This window comes from Ranitomeya variabilis, chromosome 4 (assembly GCF_051348905.1).
Source record: "Ranitomeya variabilis isolate aRanVar5 chromosome 4, aRanVar5.hap1, whole genome shotgun sequence".
NCBI lineage: Eukaryota > Metazoa > Chordata > Amphibia > Anura > Dendrobatidae > Ranitomeya > Ranitomeya variabilis.
In genome coordinates, this window is record NC_135235.1 from 6,685,701 (window position 1) to 6,707,175 (window position 21,475).

Here is a 21,475-nt window from a genome sequence, read left to right on the forward strand (position 1 = left end):
ACTTAAAGAACAAACAGTAACTATTTACATTTTCAGGTTTCCGAGGTTTACTCTTGTTCAGGTGGCCTTGGCCCCTGGCTCCCGGCTAATGTCGCGCCAGTGTCACTGGTGGGTCTTCCCGGTGCAGTCAGACCGCTTGATGCCTGAACCTGAAGACGGATCCTAGCTGCCAGCTCAGTTGCTGCAATGACATGTGCAGTGGCAATGTTGGTAAGCTCTGCTACATTCGGTTCAATCACAGCCGAAGTAGTAGATGACACTCTCTCAGGTCCACGTCGGCGAACGTTACGGGCACACCCTTCCTGGGCACTCCGATGGCGGGTATCTCCTGACCGTACAGGCTTCAGACCCTGGTTCACGGCTGATGCGGCGGGGGTTTGTCCCATCTCTTTCCAGTCTTTCCATTGGGAAATCAGGCACTGCTTATATTGCTCCCAAGTGAGCACGGCAATGGCGTGACCTCTTCTCCAAACCCCATTCGGCTCAATCCGGGGGGCCTCCCACCGGAGAATCACTCCCTCCGAGCTCACATCTAGGAACTCTCCCATTGCGGTCGGTGGCGGGGATACCAGACCCTTCATTACTTCGAGGGATGATGCCACCATTCCCGCCATCAAGAGGCAGCTACTGTTGTGAAGGGGGTCGGTCGCGGGAGCGGGATCGAGCGGGGAGGCAGGGGTATCTTCCGTACCTACACCTAATGTGGTTCCACCGATGTCGATCTGATCCATTGACGAGAACGCTGGAGTCGGCCGCAGCCCGGACCGCAGCTCCTCCGATGCGGTCCTCGAACGCTGTTCCGCTCGCTGTGGTTCCTCCTCCGCTGACTCCGAGGCCAGGATTGGGGAACTCGGCCCCGCTATCTGTTCCAAGGGCTTCGGATCCGCCGGCTGTAGAGGACACGGGTCCACTTCCAGTGAACGAGGGTAAGCCGGGACTGTTCCTTCCTCGCTCAGGCACTTGCTGTTCATCATCGCTGCCTGATAGTCGGTGGCAGTGCATGCACCTGACTCCACCATTTCTCCGAGGTCGGGCTTCTCCATCTCCTGCTTCCCGCCGTTGCAAATCAGGAGGTTGTCTTCTGCTTTGGGGCAGGTCATCTCCTTGCAGCCCGAAGCGCAGAGGGCGGTATCCATTTCTCGCGCCATTCTGGTAGTCTCCTCCCATAGCACGCCCTCCTTCTTCTCCAAAGTAGCAATGGCGGCGGCTTTTGGCGGGAACTTCTATTGGTCAATGGTAGCACACAGTCTCTCAATAAAGCTACAGTTCATGCACAACAAATCACAGTCTCTAGGCACACATGACCTGATTCTTCAGGCTTAAGTAGATCCTGTTCGTGACGCCAAGTTGGAGCGCCCCCACACCGCCGCAGGGCCGAGGGGTACCCGGAGCCGGGCCTCTAGGTCTCAGTCCTGGGGTTGTCACGGTGGCTAGACCCGGTCCGTGGCCCTGTCCGTCAGTGGGGGGGACGTCCGGTGAAGTAGGTGCTGTTAACGGTGGTGTAGCGGTGCAGTTGTGGGGTGCAGGTCGCGGTAAATAACGAGGACACCAGGTTGCAGTCTCTTTACCTCTTTACTGGAGATCTCTCGGTCCTCAGTCCGGAATCCGGCCCACCAGGCTGCGCAAGTCCGGCCGGTCCAATGGCACCTCCAGAGTTCTCCTCACAGGTGGAAATCAGTGCCTTCCTTCTTAGCGCTTTGTGTTGTAGTCCTTCCCTGCTGTGCTTACGGAAAGTACCCCACAACTGTTGTGTCTGTTTCTTAAGTTCCCTCACAACTCGATTAACTGATCTTCTGCTAATCTTCCGTCCCTTCCTGATGTTACAGTAAGAACGGCACCCGTTTGTCAGGTAGGCCTGGAGTTCTTCCGGGACCCTAGAGACGCCCCTCTCCCGCAATTGCCCCCCAAGACTTCATAGGTGATATGTGGTAGACAGCCCGCCTGAGACTGACTGTCCTGCCGCTGTTTAGAGTATGGCTTAAAGCTGTATATTATTCCACTCCCTCGGCGTTCCGGCCACCGGTAATGCGCCTCAGCAAGGTGCTGCCTCTTTCAACAAAACCCCTGCTGGTATTCTCCGTCTGCTTGATCTCGTTTCTCACTCAGCACAATCTATCTCGCTTCTAGTCCTTTCTTGGGCACCGCCGCTATGCTGAGCAGGCACGGTCCCGTTACGTTCTTTCCAATGCCAAGCCTCTGCCAGGATCCCACCCCTGGCAGAGACCCTACTGTCTCTTCCTCCACAACACCCTCTCTCACTAGGTGTTGCTTCGTTCAATCCAGTCAGCGTTCTCTTCTAACTTCCTGCCTGACCCCCAGTTTACCCACTATGGTGGGGAGTGGCCTAATGAATAGCACCCTTAGCTCCCCCCGGAGGCCCAGCTGTGAAACATATTGGTGTCTGTGATACCTGATTGGAGGAACTCCTTCAGTGCCATCGAACACACCATGGCTCCCCTTAGTGGCGGAGCCACAGTACTGCAACGACCAGGACTCTGGGGCGCTGCATATATCCTTCTACAGAACCTAATAATTGTATGATACAATATTGTTCTGCTCCAGGAAGACATCCAGGCCTCTCTTGAACCCCTCGACTGAGTTCGCCATCACCACCTCCTCAGGCAAGCAATTCCAGATTCTCACTGCCCTAACAGTAAAGAATCCTCTTCTATGTTGGTGGAAAAACCTTCTCTCCTCCAGACGCAAAGAATGCCCCCTTGTGCCCGTCACCTTCCTTGGTATAAACAGATCCTCAGCGAGATATTTGTATTGTCCCCTTATATACTTATACATGGTTATTAGATCGCCCCTCAGTCGTCTTTTTTCTAGACTAAATAATCCTAATTTCGCTAATCTATCTGGGTATTGTAGTTCTCCCATCCCCTTTATTAACTTTGTTGCCCTCCTTTGTACTCTCTCTAGTTCCATTATATCCTTCCTGAGCACCGGTGCCCAAAACTGGACACAGTACTCCATGTGCGGTCTAACTAGGGATTTGTACAGAGGCAGTATAATGCTCTCATCATGTGTATCCAGACCTCTTTTAATGCACCCCATGATCCTGTTTGCCTTGGCAGCTGCTGCCTGGCACTGGCTGCTCCAGGTAAGTTTATCATTAACTAGGATCCCCAAGTCCTTCTCCCTGTCAGATTTACCCAGTGGTTTCCCGTTCAGTGTGTAATGGTGATATTGATTCCTTCTTCCCATGTGTATAACCTTACATTTATTATTGTTAAACCTCATCTGCCACCTTTCAGCCCAAGTTTCCAACTTATCCAGATCCATCTGTAGCAGAATACTATCTTCTCTTGTATTAACTGCTTTACATAGTTTTGTATCATCTGCAAATATCAATATTTTACTGTGTAAACCTTCTACCAGATCATTAATGAATATGTTGAAGAGAACAGGTCCCAATACCAACCCCTGCGGTACCCCACTGGTCACAGTGACCCAGTTAGAGACTATACCATTTATAACCACCCTCTGCTTTCTATCACTAAGCCAGTTACTAACCCATTTACACACATTTTCCCCCAGACCAAGCATTCTCATTTTGTGTACCAACCTCTTGTGCGGCACGGTATCAAACGCGGTATCAAATGCCCGTCAACAAGAAAGGTCCGCCTCCGAGTTTGGGATGGTGGAGGAAGAAGAAACCGCCCTCCAGACGGGGAGGAGCTGGAGTCACTGGACGCCACGAGGGAGAATCTGGTTGGCAGCATGACAAGCGAAGGTCGCCCGGAAGAGGGGGAGAAAACCCACACCAGTCCCAGCCAATGGGAGCCAAGTGAACCCTTACCAGGCTGCGTGGACCCGGAGATCCTTGGGGCGGAAGTGGAGGAACTATGACTTCAGATCCGGAACCTGTGTCAGCGTGCGGCCGCTACCAGCGAGGGGCCACGTCATCACCAGGTGCCGACACCTCCGTCTGCTGAAAAGGAGACCGGCGCCAGAGACACCGCAGAGGCAGGTAACGACATCGACCCTGCCCGGTTGACCGAGGAACTCCTGCTTATCGACGTAGACTCACCCCCGCCACGACCACCCAGACGGGTGTGTAGCCGCATCGAATGCGAGAAGCCCTGGGAGACTCTAAAGACCGCCGACGTTCCCTTGCAGCCCATCAAGCAGCCCGTAAATCTCCAGGTGGAGTGGATGACCTTTAAGTGGACCCGCGCTACCACCAACCTAATCGGGTTCCCCGGAGGGACACCCAGGCCGGGATCTCTACCCCGGTGACCGCGTTCGGTACACCCGTCACTGGGGAGACAAAGGGTGGTATGCTCTACATGTTCACAAGTACAAACCGGAGATAACTGTGCCACCTTCTTACGACTCTCCACCGGTGACCCTCCCTTCGATCCACCAGTGCGCCAAGTGCCTTTGGACCATTACTCCAAGATGAACTGTGAGTACACAGACCCCTATCCAGAGTGCAGATGCATCTATGTGGTAGCAGGTGGTGGTCAGCACCCACAGGGGCCGCCTCCGAAATCGTCAGAATAAACCTCAGAGCCACAACCATGTAAATAGTTAACTGTTTGTTTCCCCTGTTTTCTGCTGCTAAAACCCGTAGGGGTTAGTGAGTCCTCCAGAGAGCCATAGACAGATGGTTGATAGACTTAGTACTTAGAAAAAGAAAAACGTTAAATTATTGTTGTAGCACTTAGTAGGTAGAATACCTGTACGGGTAATTGGTTCTATAGATAGATCATAATTATTTTCAATTTGCTTTTGCACAATGTAAATATGTTCTTTTTTGTAACGTTCAAGTGTCCTCACTAGTGTTGAGCGATACCTTCCGATACTCAAATTTATCGGTATCGGATGGTATCGGCCGATATCCCAAAAATATCGGATATCGCCGATACTGATACCCGATACCAATGCAAGTCAATGGGACACAAGTATCGGTAGGTATCCTGGATGGTTCCCAGGGTCTGAAGGAGAGGAAACTCTCCTTCAGGCCCTGGGATCCATATTCATGTAAAAAATAAAGAATTAAAATAAAAAATATGGATATACTCACCCGTCCGGCGGCCCCTGGACCTTACCGATGTAACCGGCAGCCTCCGTTCCTAAGAATGAGGAGTTTAGGACCTTCGATGACATCGCGGCTTGTGATTGGTCGCGTGACCGCTCATGTGACCGCTCACGCGACCAATCACAAGCCGCGACGTCATCGCAGGTCCTAAACTCCTCATTCTTAGGAACGGAGGCTGCCGGTTACATCGGTAAGGTCCAGGGGTCGCCGGACGGGTGAGTATATCCATATTTTTTATTTTAATTCTTTATTTTTTACATGAATATGGATCCCAGGGCCTGAAGGAGAGTCTCCTCTCCTCCAGACCCTGGGAACCATACACTGGGAACTTCCGATTCCGATATCACAAAAATTATGGAACTCGATATCGGAATTCCGATACCGCAAGTATCGGCCGATACCCGATACTTGCGGTATCGGAATGCTCAACACTAGTCCTCACCTCCCATAAAGGGAAGCACTGTTAAATTAATTTGTTTACAGCATTCCAAAAATGTTGTACGTCTTTTGCTAACATGTATTGTTGTTCTTCTTTTCCCAGTCCCAGAGTACTGGATTTAACGTGGGGGAGTGCAGAGTCCTGGTTGCTGCAGTAATGTCGCTCTTCCACCAGGGGGAGTGATATTACGTCTGATGGTACTAAAGGAGTTCACCTGACCAGGTATCACAGTCACACACCACACTTCACACGCCAGTCCACCAGGGGGAGCCTTGCTTCTATCTATTAGGGCACTACTCACACACAGGTAAAACTGGTGGGTTGGATAGGAAGTCAGTCAGAAGCTGCCTGGGTTTGACCCAGAGAGGACCTGTCAGGCAGACAGGGGGAGAAGGAGGAACATCTGAGCTGCAGATAGAGGGTCTCTGTCAGGGGTGGGATCCTGACAGAGGCCAAGCACGAGATAGAACGTTACGGAGCTGCGCCTGCATCCCATGCGGCAGCATCCTAAGAAAGGACACGAAGCAAAGTATATTGTGGAGAGTGAGAAACGAAGTCACAGCACAAGGAGATAATACCGGGAGGAGTTCTGCCCCGAGATCGGCAGCCTCCTTCTGAGGCGCATAGCCGGTGGCCGGAACACCGAGGGAGTAATTGACTCTACGTATTACTTCAGAGACCTGCAGGACAGTCAATTCCAAGTTGGCTGCCCGACCTTAATACCTAAGAAGACACGGAGGCAAATTGTGGGAGAGGGGCGTCTCTAGGGTTCCTATAAATAAGCTCCAGGCCTACCCCGTCATATGGGTTGTCCTATCCATACCATCTGGGGGACAGAGAGAGAGAGAACATCAGAAACATTCACAAAAGTTGTGAGGACTATCCCGTGGTGCTCAGCAGGGAAGTACTACAACACACAGGCACTAGTAGGATGGCTACTGATTTCCACTTGGACAAGGGAACTCTGGATCTGCCTTCGGACCGGCCGGACTCAGCCTGCCCTGTGAACGGTACTCTGGACTGTGGACCCTGAAGTCTTCAGTAAAAGGTAAAGAGACTGCAACCTTTGTGTCCTCGTTATTCATTGCGCCTTACATCGTCCACCATCACCACCTACACATCTGGGAAGCCCTGGGGACATACTTCACCTGTGGGAAGGTATACAATCCAGCTGCCATTCCATCACCCCAGTGAACCCCTAAGCAGCGTCGGTCACACTGACCGAACACCACAGGTGGCGTCACGAACACCGTACAAACTACACCTTTAAGTGGACGCCCCTCAAAGGGCCACGGACCGGGTCAGGCCAGGCCACCGTGACTTCCCCAGAACCGAGAGACATAGACCCGGTGCTGAGTACCCCATTGCCCTTTTGCGTGGGGCGCTCCAATACTTATCCTTAGGGTAGAGACAGACTGCTGTATTTCTCGCGTGAGAATCACATCGTAAACCTCGTACTGGCTGTCGGCTCTCCTGACCTGAGCTTGACATCTGCATAGTAATCCATCATGCTAGTTTATTAACCCTTCAGGTGATTTTCAGGAATTAATGCAATGTGTCATGATAGGAATGAAAAAGTGCATTTTTACCACCTAAATGCCGCTAACTTCTGAACAGGTTACAACAGCGGGCAGACTCTAAGGACACTATTTGGCCGTGAATTGCCATGGCAAACATCAGAACCACACAATCATGATCTGAGGCACCAATTGGGATAAAGAGGAAGCCCCCACACTCTGTTAACCATTTATATGATGTAGTCACTATTGACAGCAGCATCTAAGGGGTTAAACAGATTTGGATGGTGCAAACACTGATCGAGGCTGATTCAGCAAGTTGTCAGCTATAGAGTCCAGCCGACAGCTGCTGGATTGTCACCTGTATGGGGAGGCTACATTCTTATATCTCAGGTCAGTTAAAAGAAGTATTGGCTGTCATTAAGGGGTTAAAGCCCTCAGAGATGAGGTGGCCCGGTTAGTGCTCCTCCGGGAGGGGATTGAGAAAAGTGCAGGTCCCTTCCTGGAGAGGTTTAAGAACCAGCGGCGGTTCTCAGAAATGAAGGGGTTAAATACCTCAGGAGAGCCGCCAGCCGGCGTCCTAAGCGACGAGGAGGAGGAGGACGACGACGTGGCTGTGACTGGAGTCCTACAAGCTGGAACCAGCCGGGAGAGTGAGCCGCAGAGCCGACAACAGGGAAGCGGCCTCCCGGCACGGCAGAGGACTCCGACAGCACAGGCTGGAGTGTCAGCGGAGGAAGAGGAGGAGGGCGGTCTGCTAGAGGAGATCCGAAAGCTGGAGTCTCCAGTGAACCTGGACCGCTTCTCCTTTGGTGAGGACGAGCCAGCAGAGGAAACAAAGAAGAGGAAGAAGAAAACGAAGGAGACCGCACGGGAGGTGGTGAGTTACAGATATGTACCTATGGCTGATGTTACACCTACCACCTCCTGTGTAAACCCCACCAAACCTAAAGGCACGGGCTCTGCAGTGGGTCCGGGGCATAGGCAAGGTGGGGAGAGGAGGAGGACGTCCGGCGGTGCTGCCGTCTGTGCGGGGAACAGTGCAGGGGGCGAGGCTGTGGAGGTACTCACGGCGCCGGACATAGGGGACCCCGAGGAGTTTCCCTCTCTGCCCTCTGCGGCTAAGCCGGTTATCACCGGGGCCAAGGAGGGCGAGGGGGATGTCCATGCCGTTGCGAAAGGGGGACGGTGTGGGCAGACTCCATCCCTGCTCACTACGGCTGAGCCGGCCGACGCCGGGGCTGTGGGGGGCAGGTCCGAGAAACTTGGTGCGGCGAAAGGGGGGCGCACTGTTGTGACAGGGGCGCAGTGCACCGCAATGAAGAAGAGGCACACGGCTGCGACAGGGGAGCAACGTGTCAGGAATAAGAAGCAGGGGAAAAATAAAACTGCCAAGAATACTGGGTGCACTGCTGTGACAGGGGGGCAGTGTGCCCCAGCGGCAAAAAAAAGACACTAATCCCCCGAAGTTTGTGGCTACAGGGCAGGCGGCTGATAAGCAGTCTGCCCAGGACACTACGGGGCAGAGCTCCACGAGCACCATAGAAAGTCAGCACTGAATCAAAGAAAGCGGGTGAGATGCTGCACCCCTCCCCCGGTCCAGCAGGTGTGAGTGCAGAGACTTCAGACACAAGGGAGGAAGGAATGATGTGACTGTGGAAGGTGCAGAGAACAGTGGAACAAATTCTGGTGAGAATAGTGGTAATGGGGTGATGGGAGGTGGTGGTAATGGTAAGAGGAGTGAAAGGAGCTGTTCAGAAAATGATGGGAGTAGTAGTGGAGTGAATGAGGAGAGCAACACTGGTGTTGGTGGAGGGGTACTAGGTAATGGTCCCACTGCCCCCCCGCCAGGGGCGGGGACTTCAGACCCAAGCTATTCAGGGGCTGTCACTGCTGGGGGTAGTAGTGCGCCCTTGTCTGGTGACCCTGAGGATGGTGACTTGCAACAGCGCTTCCTGGACGCCCTGAGGAGAGGGGAGAGTTCCATCAATGTAGAGGGGAGGGAGGTTGATCTGTCTTTCTGGATAGAGAGACACGGTCTTTCCGCCTTCCGAGATAGAGGGGCAGAGACTGTCTGGTCTCTGCCGACACCGGGGCAGAGGAGTAACCGTAGGAACGTGGCCCGTCTCCAGTGGGTAAGCAAGGATGCCTGTCCTGATCGGTCAAAGGTTGCTGAGCTCCTGCTGGGGATAAGCTTTGTCGCCGGTGGAAACACCGCCGATGCAGCTGCACAGGGGCCCCGAAGGAGAGGGGGCCCGATCAGCTTCTGAACTGTCTTGTTCTCTGACAGAGCCAGTGGCAGCATCTACACTAATAGGAGAAGGGGGCCCCTACCTGAGTCTTTTGCCATCAGAGAGGGGTGTGCAGTCTGCAGAATATGTCAGGAGGGGCCCCTTCCTCTCCTCCTACTTGATGCTGCTGCTCACTCTATGATGCAGGAGCCTGGGATCTCTGGACATGCCCCCCGGGATTACTGGACACGCCTCCTGGGATTACTGCACACGCCTCCAGGATTCCTGGACACGCCTCTGGGATTCATGGACACACCCTCGGGATTCCTGGACACGCCTCCTGGATTACGGGACTCGCCCCCGAGATTCCTGAACACGCCCCCGGCTTCTCTGCGTCGTCCTTCAGGCACAGGCAGGATGACAGGCCTGGTAAGTATGGTGGATCTCAGCCCACCCTGTCTCCTGCCTCCTCACTGCAGGGAGCAGCCTCCAAGCAGTCAGTACAGCTGACACGTCTCCTTCCTTCTCCTTCCTTCTGAGCAGTTCTTAGGTAACAACTGCACTGCCTTACCGCTGTGAACATTGGCCATCACACCAATCCCACGGCCTCCTGTCCTGAGGGGGCTTTACTAATATTAATAATAATAATTTTTATTTATATAGCGCCAACATATTCCGCAGCACTTTACAATTAAGCGGGGACATGTACAGACAATAAATTCAATACAGGTTAAGACAATTTAAACAGTGACATTAGGGGTGAGGTCCCTGCTCGCAAGCTTACAATCTACAAGGAAATGGGGGGACACAATAGGTGAAAAGTGCTCGTTATTTCAGGTCTGGCAATTATAATACATAGGGATTTTCATAGAAAGCTGCATGATCCGGTCATCAGCCCGTGTGTTTAAGTGCAATAATCAAGTATCAAGTGCAGTTATCGTGTGCATGGAGGGTGTGGAGACAGATGAATAGTAGGGGGCAGATTCAGAGTAATATTTGGAAGGAGGGAACAGGGCAAAGTTAGTTTACTGAGTAGTTGGTGTGGTGGCTTGCTTGAAGAGATAGGTTTTTAGAGCGCGCTTGAATAGGTCGGGGCTAGGTATCAGTCTGATCGTCTGGGGAAGTGCATTCCAGGGAGCTGGCGCAGCACGAGAGAAGTCTTGGAGATGGAGGTGCGAGGTTCGGATTAGGGGGGATGTTAGTCTTAGGTCATTTGTAGAACGGAGGGCACGTGTAGGGCGATAGAGATGAGAGAGGAGATATAAGGCGGTGCAGAACTGTGGAGGGCTTTGTGGGTGAGAGAGATGAGTTTATACTGGACCCTGTAGCGAATGGGTAGCCAGTGTAATGACTGGCACAAGATGGAGGCATCGGTGAAGCGGCTGGACAGAAATATGACCCTGGCTGCCGCATTCAAGATGGATTGGAGAGGAGAAAGTTTGGTAAGAGGGAGACCGATCAGAAGAGAGTTGCAGTAGTCCAGACGGGAATGAATAAGAGCGACAGCAAGAGTCTTAGCAGTTTCAACGGTGAGAAAAGGTCGGATTCTGGAGATGCTTTTAAGATGCAGGTGACAAGAGCGAGTGAGTGATCGGATGTAGGGAGTAAAGGAAAGTTCGGAGTCGAATATGACCCCAAGACAGCGGGCATGCTGCAGGGGAGTTATGGTTGAACCCTCCAGGGTAATTTCGATGTTGGGTAGAGTGAGGTTAGTAGAAGGGAGAAACACAAGAAGTTCCGTTTTGGAGAGATTTAATTTCAGGTAGAGGGAGGACATGATGTTAGAGATAGCAGACAGACAATCCTTGGTATTTTGAATTAGGGTAGGGGTGATGTCGGGGGAAGAAGTGTATAATTGGGTGTCATCAGCATAGAGATGATACTGGAACCCAAATCTGCTGATTGTTTGTCCAATAGGGGCAGTATACAAAGAGAAGAGGAGGGGGCCCAGGACTGAGCCTTGCAGAACCCCGATAGTAAGGGGACGAGGAGAGGAAGAGGAGCCGGCAAAGGGTACAGTGAAGGAGCGGTCAGAGAGATACGAGGAGAACCAGGAGGGGGCTGTGTCCTTGAGGCCTATGGAGCGGAGCATAGTGAGGAGGAGCTGGTGATCCACAGTGTCAAATGCGGCAGAGAGATCCAGGAGAATCAGCAGAGAGCAATGACCTTTGGATTTAGCTGTTATTAGATCATTAGTGACTTTAGAAAACCGCCGCACTGGCCCCTTCCGAAGTAACAGCTGCAGTGTGAAAGGGGCCTGAGAGGCCAGTGCAGTAATTCTCCAATAAAGCCCCTCACTGCAGGGGTGGTAAGTGGCTATAGGGGCTCGGGAAGGGTGATGTGATGGCCGATGTTCACATGGGTCAGGACCTGCCAGAACTTCTCAGGAGGATGGAGGAGAAGTGTCAGATGTACTGACTGCATGGAGAATGTTCTCTGCAGCTATCAGAGGTAGTGACCAGGCAAAAGGACCGGTGACAGCTGGAGATCTCGCCAGTATGAGCTGATGGAGGACTGAAGACCCCCAGGATGGAGCTGCTGGAGATGGAAGAATGCACCTGGCAGAGGGACGACATGTGTAAGTCATAAAATGTGTACAGACTATCATCTATGTGTGTGTATATATATATATATATATATATATATATATATATATATATATATATACCTGTAACATAGTAACATAGTTACATAGTTAGTAAGGCCGAAAAAAGACATTTGTCCATCCAGTTCAGCCTATATTCCATCATAATAAATCCCCAGATCTACGTCCTTCTACAGAACCTAATAATTGTATGATACAATATTGTTCTGCTCCAGGAAGACATCCAGGCCTCTCTTGAACCCCTCAACTGAGTTCGCCATCACCACCTCCTCAGGCAAGCAATTCCAGATTCTCACTGCCCTAACAGTAAAGAATCCTCTTCTATGTTGGTGGAAAAACCTTCTCTCCTCCAGACGCAAAGAATGCCCCCTTGTGCCCGTCACCTTCCTTGGTATAAACAGATCCTCAGCGAGATATTTGTATTGTCCCCTTATATACTTATACATGGTTATTAGATCGCCCCTCAGTCGTCTTTTTTCTAGACTAAATAATCCTAATTTCGCTAATCTATCTGGGTATTGTAGTTCTCCCATCCCCTTTATTAATTTTGTTGCCCTCCTTTGTACTCTCTCTAGGTCCATTATATCCTTCTTGAGCACCGGTGCCCAAAACTGGACACAGTACTCCATGTGCGGTCTAACTAGGGATTTGTACAGAGGCAGTATAATGCTCTCATCATGTGTATCCAGACCTCTTTTAATGCACCCCATGATCCTGTTTGCCTTGGCAGCTGCTGCCTGCCACTGGCTGCTCCAGGTAAGGTTATCATTAACTAGGATCCCCAAGTCCTTCTCCCTGTCAGATTTACCCAGTGGTTTCCCGTTCAGTGTGTAATGGTGATATTGATTCCTTCTTCCCATGTGTATAACCTTACATTTATCATTGTTAAACCTCATCTGCCACCTTTCAGCCCAAGTTTCCAACTTATCCAGATCCATCTGTAGCAGAATACTATCTTCTCTTGTGTTGACTGCTTTACATAGTTTTGTATCATCTGCAAATATCAATATTTTACTGTGTAAACCTTCTACCAGATCATTAATGAATATGTTGAAGAGAACAGCTCCCAATACCGACCCCTGCGGTCCCCACTGGTCACAGCGACCCAGTTAGAGACTATACCATTTATAACCACCCTCTGCTTTCTATCACTAAGCCAGTTACTAACCCATTTACACACATTTTCCCCCAGACCAAGCATTCTCATTTTGTGTATCAACCTCTTGTGCGGTACGGTATCAAACGCTTTGGAAAAATCGAGATATACCACGTCCAATGACTCACCTTGGTCCAGCCTATAGCTTTCCTCTTCATAAAAACTGATTAGATTGGTTTGATAGGAGCGATTCCCCATAAACCCATGCTGATATGGAGTTAAGCAGTTATTCTCATTGAGATAATCCAGAATAACATCCTTCAGAAACCCTTCAAATATTTTACCAACAGTAGAGGTTAGACTCACTGGCCTATAATTTCCAGGTTCACTTTTAGAGCCCTTTTTGAATATTGGCACCACATTTGCTATGTGCCAGTCCTGCGGAACAGACCCCGTCACTATAGAGTCCCTAAAAATAAGAAATAATGGTTTATCTATTACATTACTTAGTTCTCTTAGTACTCGTGGGTGTATGCCATCCGGACCCGGAGATTTATCTATTTTAATCTTATTTAGCCGGTTTCGCACCTCTTCTTGGGTTAGATTGGTGACCCTTAATATAGGGTTTTCATTGTTTCTTGGGATTTCACCAAGCATTTCATTTTCCACCGTGAATACCATGGAGAAGAAGGTGTTTAATATGTTAGCCTTTTCCTCATCATCTACAACCATTCTTTCCTCACTATTTTTTAAGGGGCCTACATTTTCAGTTTTTATTCTTTTACTATTGATATAGTTGAAGAACAGTTTGGGATTAGTTTTACTCTCCTTAGCAATGTGCCTCTCTGTTTCCTTTTTGGCAGCTTTAATTAGTTTTTTAGATAAAGTATTTTTCTCCCTATAGTTTTTTAGAGCTTCAATGGTGCCATCCTGCTTTAGTAGTGCAAATGCTTTCTTTTTACTGTTAATTGCCTGTCTTACTTCTTTGTTTAGCCACATTGGGTTTTTCCTATTTCTAGTCCTTTTATTCCCACAAGGTATAAACCGCTTACAGAGCCTATTTAGGATGTTCTTAAACATTTTCCATTTATTATCTGTATTCTTATTTCTGAGGATATTGTCCCAGTCTACCAGATTAAGGGCATCTCTAAGCTGGTCAAACTTGGCCTTCCTAAAGTTCAGTGTTTTTGTGACTCCCTGACAAGTCCCCCTAGTGAAAGACAGGTGAAACTGTACAATATTGTGGTCGCTATTTCCTAGATGCCCGACCACCTGCAGATTTGTTATTCTGTCAGGTCTATTAGATAGTATTAGGTCTAAAAGTGCTGCTCCTCTGGTTGGATTCTGCACCAATTGTGAAAGATAATTCTTCTTGGTTATTAGCAGAAACCTGTTGCCTTTATGGGTTTCACAGGTTTCTGTTTCCCAGTTAATATCCGGGTAGTTAAAGTCCCCCATAACCAGGACCTCATTATGGGTTGCAGCTTCATCTATCTGCTTTAGAAGTAGACTTTCCATGATTTCTGTTATATTTGGGGGTTTGTAACAGACCCCAATGAGAATTTTGTTACCCCAATGAGTACAGTGCTTACATGTATCTATGTGTGGTGTGGTTATCTGTGCATGTATGTGTGTATACACACTGATCATAGTATGTAGCACCCCAGGTGACCGGTTGTTACAGTGATGTTGCCTTCCCTTCAGGGAGGGTAATATCATGCTCAGAGGCAATGGAGTTCTCTTTACCAGGTAAGGCACTCACACACAACACATTTGAAATCCAGGCCAGGAGGGGGAGCTCAGGACCCGGATTCAGGGGAGCTTCCCTAGGCTTTAGGTATCCTGATCTGGAGGAGGAGCTAGTTAGTTGTTCAGACAGAGACACTGAAGGAGAAGGAAGTCTGGAACTGAGTGCAGACAGAGAGGCCTGGCAGCCACGTGGGAGCTGTAGCCTCTGGAAGAGAAAGAACCTGAAGGGTTGTCGTATGTGGTGGAGCTACAGAGGAAAAGAGCAGAGGAGAGAGAAAGGTCTCAGAGGGGAACAGTGGAAGGACACCCTCAGAGCCAGAGCACAGTGCCGGGTACCGGGAGCCTGAGGCCTTAGTGGAACTGTACGACACTTGGCAGAACCGGAGGGCTCAGAACTGTATGTAATTGCCCCACACCACACCTGAAACGCAGCAGCACCTAAGGAGCCCGGGGCATGATAGAGTCCCTGTAAAAAAGGCTCAAGCTGCCTGTCATGCAGGTACCTGTCCCAGGACAGGGGGAATAGAGGACTCTGCCGAAAGCTTCAGGCAGCAGGGACTTCACTTTAGCAAGCGCTAGTTGGAAAGGCTCATGGACCTCAACTGTGAAGGAGATTCTCCTATTGCCTCTGAGCCAGCCGGACCACCATCACCCGTGCCTGGTATCCTAGACTGTGGCCTGCCAACTACAGTAAACCAGTTAAAGATTTACAACTTGTGTCCATTACTCATTTTTCCGGCCTACACCATCATCGCCATACACTTCAGGACCTCTGGGGACCCCGCTCCACCTGTAGGAGGCATTACCATCATTTCTGTGATAACATCCCCCCCAGGATGTTCTTATGCTCTTCTTCCTGGGGCCTGGGGTGCCCCTGTCTCCCTCTCTGGGCGGACGATGAGCCGTCTCAGGGTTGGAGTAGGTGGGTAAGGTTCTTCTCACCTGTCCTGACCTCCTCAGTCCCTCTTGGGCCGGTTGCTGCTGCTGCTCTCTGTCCCTCGCCGGCACAGACCAGGGAACAGAAGCCTGGGAAGCCATGCCGGCCTCCCAGGAAGCCTGCCTCCACCTGGGGAGAAGAGAGGCCGACTCTGGGCCTCCTCCTGGAAGTGCTGGAGCTCACAAGACAGGTGCTGCTCCTAGCAGGGTGTGACTGATTGTGGGCACGTCTCCTACAGTCTCTTCCTCCCCCAGTAATGGCTGATAACAGGGAGTAATAGATTATAGTCTCCTGTCCTACAGTTTTCTCCCCCAGCAATGGCTGATAACAGCGGGTAATAGCAGGCGTCAGCTGCACTCACCGTGGGTCATGTTGGCAGTGCTCGCCCTCCACAGTTCCTCCAGCACATGCTCCTGCAGAGTGGTCTTGTTGTGTGAGGACGTCTCCAGTCTCAGGAAGATCATGGCCCCCAGGACACTGTAGAGGATCAGGGCGCAGACCAGGCAGATGTGGGGGAATAGCGCCCAGAGGAGGCGGGTGAGTCGCCCGCTGCAGCACTGCTCCTGTGACATGCTGCAGCCGGAGGAGAGTGGAAGTAGTGACCGGCTATCAGCTGTGGGTTACTGGTCCCCTCCCTCATGTGCGCAGCTCTCAGCCCCACACTGAGGCATCCCAGCGGAGGAAGCGCAGCCAAGAGCAGCACTCTACTTAATGCAGCCAGGAGCTAGTTATTGATCTGTTGGATAAAGTGCAGGGGCTGAGATGCTGGTAGGCTGTTGTATCTAAGGCTGCCATGTGTGATACTGTCTGCTGAGCCGTGTACAGTATGTGTATCTAATCCTATTATGTGTGGTATGTATCTCATGTAGCCTCCAAACCCTACATTTTACTCCAATCACATTTAAAGCTGCAGTTTGGAACATTAGGCCTCATTCTGTAGTTTGTATCATTTGTCTGCGGCAACACAGTATTTGAGGAAAGCCGTTTACTTATGGGTATGTTGCCCAGTTATAGATACTTGGGGTTTTGTGGCTGCAGTGGGTGTTGTGGGGGCTAGGAGGGCGGAGGGCACATTTAGCTCCAGAGTGGTCTGTGCTTTAGTGATACTCAGAGGCGCAGCTCAGGGGGTGAAACATCGGAGTAACCCTCAACCAGTTAACACTGATTACAAGGACAGTGGAGCCCCTTAATAGTGGGTACAGGGGAACCTCAGCAGATGACCGCGCTGTTGCTGAAAATAATCTCTGTAAAAAGCCCAGCACTGATATTGCCGCCATATGGTGACTATATAGTAGTATTCTGACTCTTCAAGGAAGTATGAGTCTCGTCTACGTTCACATTTGCGGTCTGCGCCGCAGCGTCGGGCGCCGCAGCGTCGCCGCATGCGTCATGCGCCCCTATATTTAACATGGGGGCGCATGGACATGCGTCGCACTTGCGTTTTGCGCCGCATGCGTCACTGCGGCGCACGCGTCCGGGCGCAGAGGACGCAGCAAGTTGCATTTTTGCTGCGTCCAAAATCAATGAAAAAAAAGGATGCATGCGGCGCAAAACGCAGCGTTGTGCATGCGTTTTGCTGCGTTTTTGTTTGCGTTGTGCGTTGCGGCGCCGACGCTGCGGCGCACAACGCAAATGTGAACGTAGCCTAATAAATCCTTAGCCATCAATCCCTTACATACCTTTATGATTGTTGTACTCACATGCCAGGCATCCTCAGGTATTACAAGTCAGTACAGTTAAGTTGGCACTAAGAGTCCAGGAGAAACAGAGTTGATATTCTCTGAAATCTTGTATTAAAGGGAACCTGTCACCCCCAAAATCGAAGATGAGCTAAGCCCACCAGCATCAGGGGCTTATCTACAGCATTCTGTAATGACTGGCACAAGATGGAGGCATCGGTGAAGCGGCTGGACAGAAATATGACTCTGGCTGCCGCATTCAAGATGGATTGGAGAGGAGAAAGATTGGTAAGAGGGAGACCGATCAGAAGAGAGTTGCAGTAGTCCAGACGGGAATGAATAAGAGTGACAGTAAGAGTCTTAGCAGTATCAACGGTGAGAAAAGATCGGATTCTGGTGATGTTTTTAAGCTGCAGGTGACAAGAGCGAGTGAGTGATCGGATATAGGGAGTAAAGGAAAGTTCGGAGTCGAATATGACCCCAAGACAGCGGACATGCTGCTTGGGAGTTATGGTTGAACCCTCCAGAGTAATGGGGAATGCAACTCCGCTGCCTCCAATTGTCAGGACAATTACACAACTGACTGACGAGTGATGGACGAGGCCACGGCGGCGCATACACCTTCGATTCCAGTGCATGGTGTGTATATATATATATATATATATGGTGTGTATTTATATATAACAAAAGGAACTACTACTCACTGCCAATATCAGCAATTTATACCGGCTGATTGGATGCCCGTTACAGGTAGCACACAGCTTCAGGGTTGCGGTTTTACATGTTACTGTATATATTTAATCTGAAAGGTAGGCAGTGTTTATAAAAATATACAAAGATGATACAAAATGGGAACAAAACAATGCGATATAAACAATCATATAAAATAAAAGGGAATAACAAAATAGAATTATTAAACCTGATATAACAAATGCCTCAGAGCTTAGCGGAGGGAGGTCAGTTATGATCTGGTGGCCTAAGAGCAGCATGAGACGTACTCTGGAGAAGGTGGTACCTGTACTGACCGCAGACCCTGAACTTAACACCGCAACTAGAAGTAGCCGTGGAATGTACCTAACACTCCCTAGACATCTCGACACAGCCGGAGGACTAAATACCCCTAGAGATAGAAAAGGGAAAACTATCTTGCCTCAGAGAAAATCCCCAAAGGATAGACAGCCCCCCACAAATATTGAGTGTGAGAGGAGAGGGAAATAACATACGCAGACTGAAATCTGGCCTACAGGGAGCTCCGGCGACCTTCCAGAGGGCTATGGATAGAATCCTTGCACCCCATAAGGCATACGCTGCTGCGTACCTGGATGATATCTGTTGTGAACTATACTTCTTGGCTCCCTCTTGTGGTCACTAGTGGTTTGGCACTTGGATTGTCTTTTCCCAGGTTGGTACTCACCTGGTTCGTTAGGCCTGGGGTGTTGCTATTTAAACTTCCTGGATTCTCAGTCCAGTGCCTGGCATCGTTGTAATCAGTTCATTTCTGTTTGCTCCTGTCTACAGGTCCTGGTTCTTTGCAAGATAAGCTAAGTCCTGCTTTCTTATTTTTGTTTATTTGCATTGTTCATATTTTTGTCCAGCTTGTACAAAATGTGATTCCTGATATCGCTGGAAGCTCTAGGGGGCTGATATTCTCCCCCCTCACCGTTAGTCGGTTCGGGGGTTCTTGGATATTCAGCGTGGATATTTTGTAGGGTTTTTTGCTGACCATATAAGTCATCTTACTATCTTCTGCTATTAGTCAGTGGGCCTCTCTTTGCTAAAATCTAGTTCATTCTTACGTTTGTCTTTTCTTCTTACCTCACCGTTATTATTTGTTGGGGGCTTGTATTATAACTTTGGGGTCTTTTCTCTGGAGGCAAGAGAGGTCTTATTTTCCCTGACAGGGTTAGTTAGTTCTCCGGCTGGCGCGAGACGTCTAGAATCAACTTAGGTACGTTCCCCGGCTACTGCTAGTTGTTTGTGCTAGGATCAGGTATATGGTCAGCCTAGTTACCACTTCCCTATGAGCTGGTATTTATGTTTGCAGACTTTGCTGTAATCTCTGAGATCCTCTGCCATTGGGATCATAACAGATATCGTCATCTTTAGCCCGGACTGGGAGAGTCATCTGGAAAAGGTCCAAGCGGTGTTTGATGCTATAAGAGAGGCCGGATTTACAATAAACCCGAGGAAGTGTGCCTTGGGTAAAGAAGAAGCTAAGTACCTTGGATACATAGTGGGTCGTGGAGAAATAAAACCCCAAATCAGTAAAGTGGAGGCAATTCAAACATGGCCAAAACCAGTTTCCAAGAAGCAAGTTAAAGCCTTTCTGGGAATCGTGGGATATTACAGGAGGTTCATCCCAAACTTTGCCACGATGGCTGCGCCTCTGACTGACCTGCTAAAAGGGACAAAATCAGTAATGGTTAAGTGGTCCGAAGAAACAGAGTCAGCCTTCCAAGGAATGAAAGAGGCTTTGTGTAAGCAACCCGTTCTGATGGCCCCAAACTTCAAAAAAGAGTTTATTCTTCAGACAGATGCCTCAGATGTCGGGGTGGGAGCAGTCCTTTCCCAAAAGCTACATGGGGAGAAGCATCCAGTCCTCTATCTGAGTAGGAAGTTGTCCTCGTCTGAAAAGAACTACTCAGTCGTTGAGAAGGAGTGCTTGGCCATAAAATGGGCGGTGGACACATTACGGTACTATCTGCTGGGACGTAAATTTAGATTGATATCCGACCATGCCCCACTTAGGTGGATGAGGGAAATGAAGGGTAGAAATGCTAGGGTCACCCGTTGGTTCTTAGCCCTGCAGGACTTCTGTTTCCATGTGGAACATAGGGCCGGAAAGCTGCACGGTAATGCTGATGCCCTGTCAAGAATCCCTTGTCTAGTGGGGGAAAGTGCCAAGCCCCACGGCTTTAGGCAGAGGGGGGAGGTATGTAGCGTGGCTAAAGGGTGTCTAATCGACGGGAGATATGTGTCGCATAGATGGCTTGCCGCTGTGATGTAACCATAGCTACCTATATGTCTGTCAGGACCTGTGGTGATGTCAGACCACATGGCTAATCATGTGATGGGTTACTGGGTGTGGTTAGCTCTATATAAGACAGGCTAATGTTTAACACAGGAGGATATGTGTGGAGGTGCTAGCCTCTAGTGTGTTAAGGCTCCAGCACTGTGCCTGAAGGAATGGACACTTGTTTTTTCCCTTTTTCCTGAGTTAAAGGCTATTTGTTTTCCTGTTTATGCTAAACTGGTTTATGAAGCAATAAACCTTTGAACTTTTGTTGGAACCTGCCTCCTAAGTGTCAGCCGTCGCACCTGAGTGAGTGAAATCCCTACACTATCTATAGATATATCTATATATGTATCCATCTATCTATAGATATATCTTTCTATAGACAGATATATCTATAGATAGATAATACGAAGCCCGATGTTTAGTAATAAACATAATAAAATGGTAGTTAAAGAGCTAAATAAAGACACACACAAAATCTTTGTTAGGCCGGGATGACACTTGCAAGAAACTCGCACAAGTCTGGCACCTCAATACCCGACACTGCCGCCAGCACTTGGGACCGGAGCGTTCAGCTACATAAAAATATATGCAGCCACACACTCCGGTCCCAAGTGCGGGCGGCAGTGTCGGGTATTGAGGTGCCAGACTTGTGTGAGTTTCTCGCAAGTGTGACCCCGGTCTTAAACGCAATGTGTTTATTTTTTTAAAACTGGAAAAAAAAATTGCGTTAGCTCCTGTGCAATTTTCAAGTCCAGAGTTGGAAAGCCAGTGACTGGGGGCCAATGTTTGTAGCCTGGGAAGGGGTTAATACCCATGGAGCTTCCCAGGCTATGAATATCAGCCCACAGCTGTATATTTAGCCTTTACTGGTTATTAAAATAGGGGTCCCCCACCAAAAAATGACGTGTGGTCCCCCTTTAATTTATAGTCAGGAAGGCTATGCAGACAGCTGTGGGCTGATATTCATAGCCTAGAGACGGGCCATGGATATTGGCCCCCCTGGCTACAAATACCAGCTCCCAGCCGCCCCAGAAATGGCGCATCTGTGTAAGATGCGCCAATTCCAGCACTTAGTGTCTCTCTTCCCACTGCCCTGTAGCGGTGGCATATAGGGTAATAAGGGGTTAATGTCACCTTTGTATTGTAAGGTGACATC

General features: G+C 49.7%; 1 protein-coding gene across 1 annotated transcript in view; it reads right to left on the minus strand.

Annotated features, from left to right (window-relative positions):
* KCNK18 (potassium two pore domain channel subfamily K member 18) overlaps window positions 1–16,111 on the minus strand; it is a 40,947-nt gene extending 24,836 nt beyond the window's left edge. The window contains exon 1 of the mRNA XM_077257893.1: window positions 15,983–16,111. Within this exon, the coding sequence (XP_077114008.1) occupies window positions 15,983–16,085 (103 nt within the window). The 5' untranslated portion in view covers window positions 16,086–16,111. The remainder of the gene's footprint in view (window positions 1–15,982) is intronic.
* Between the last annotated feature and the right edge of the window lie 5,364 nt (window positions 16,112–21,475).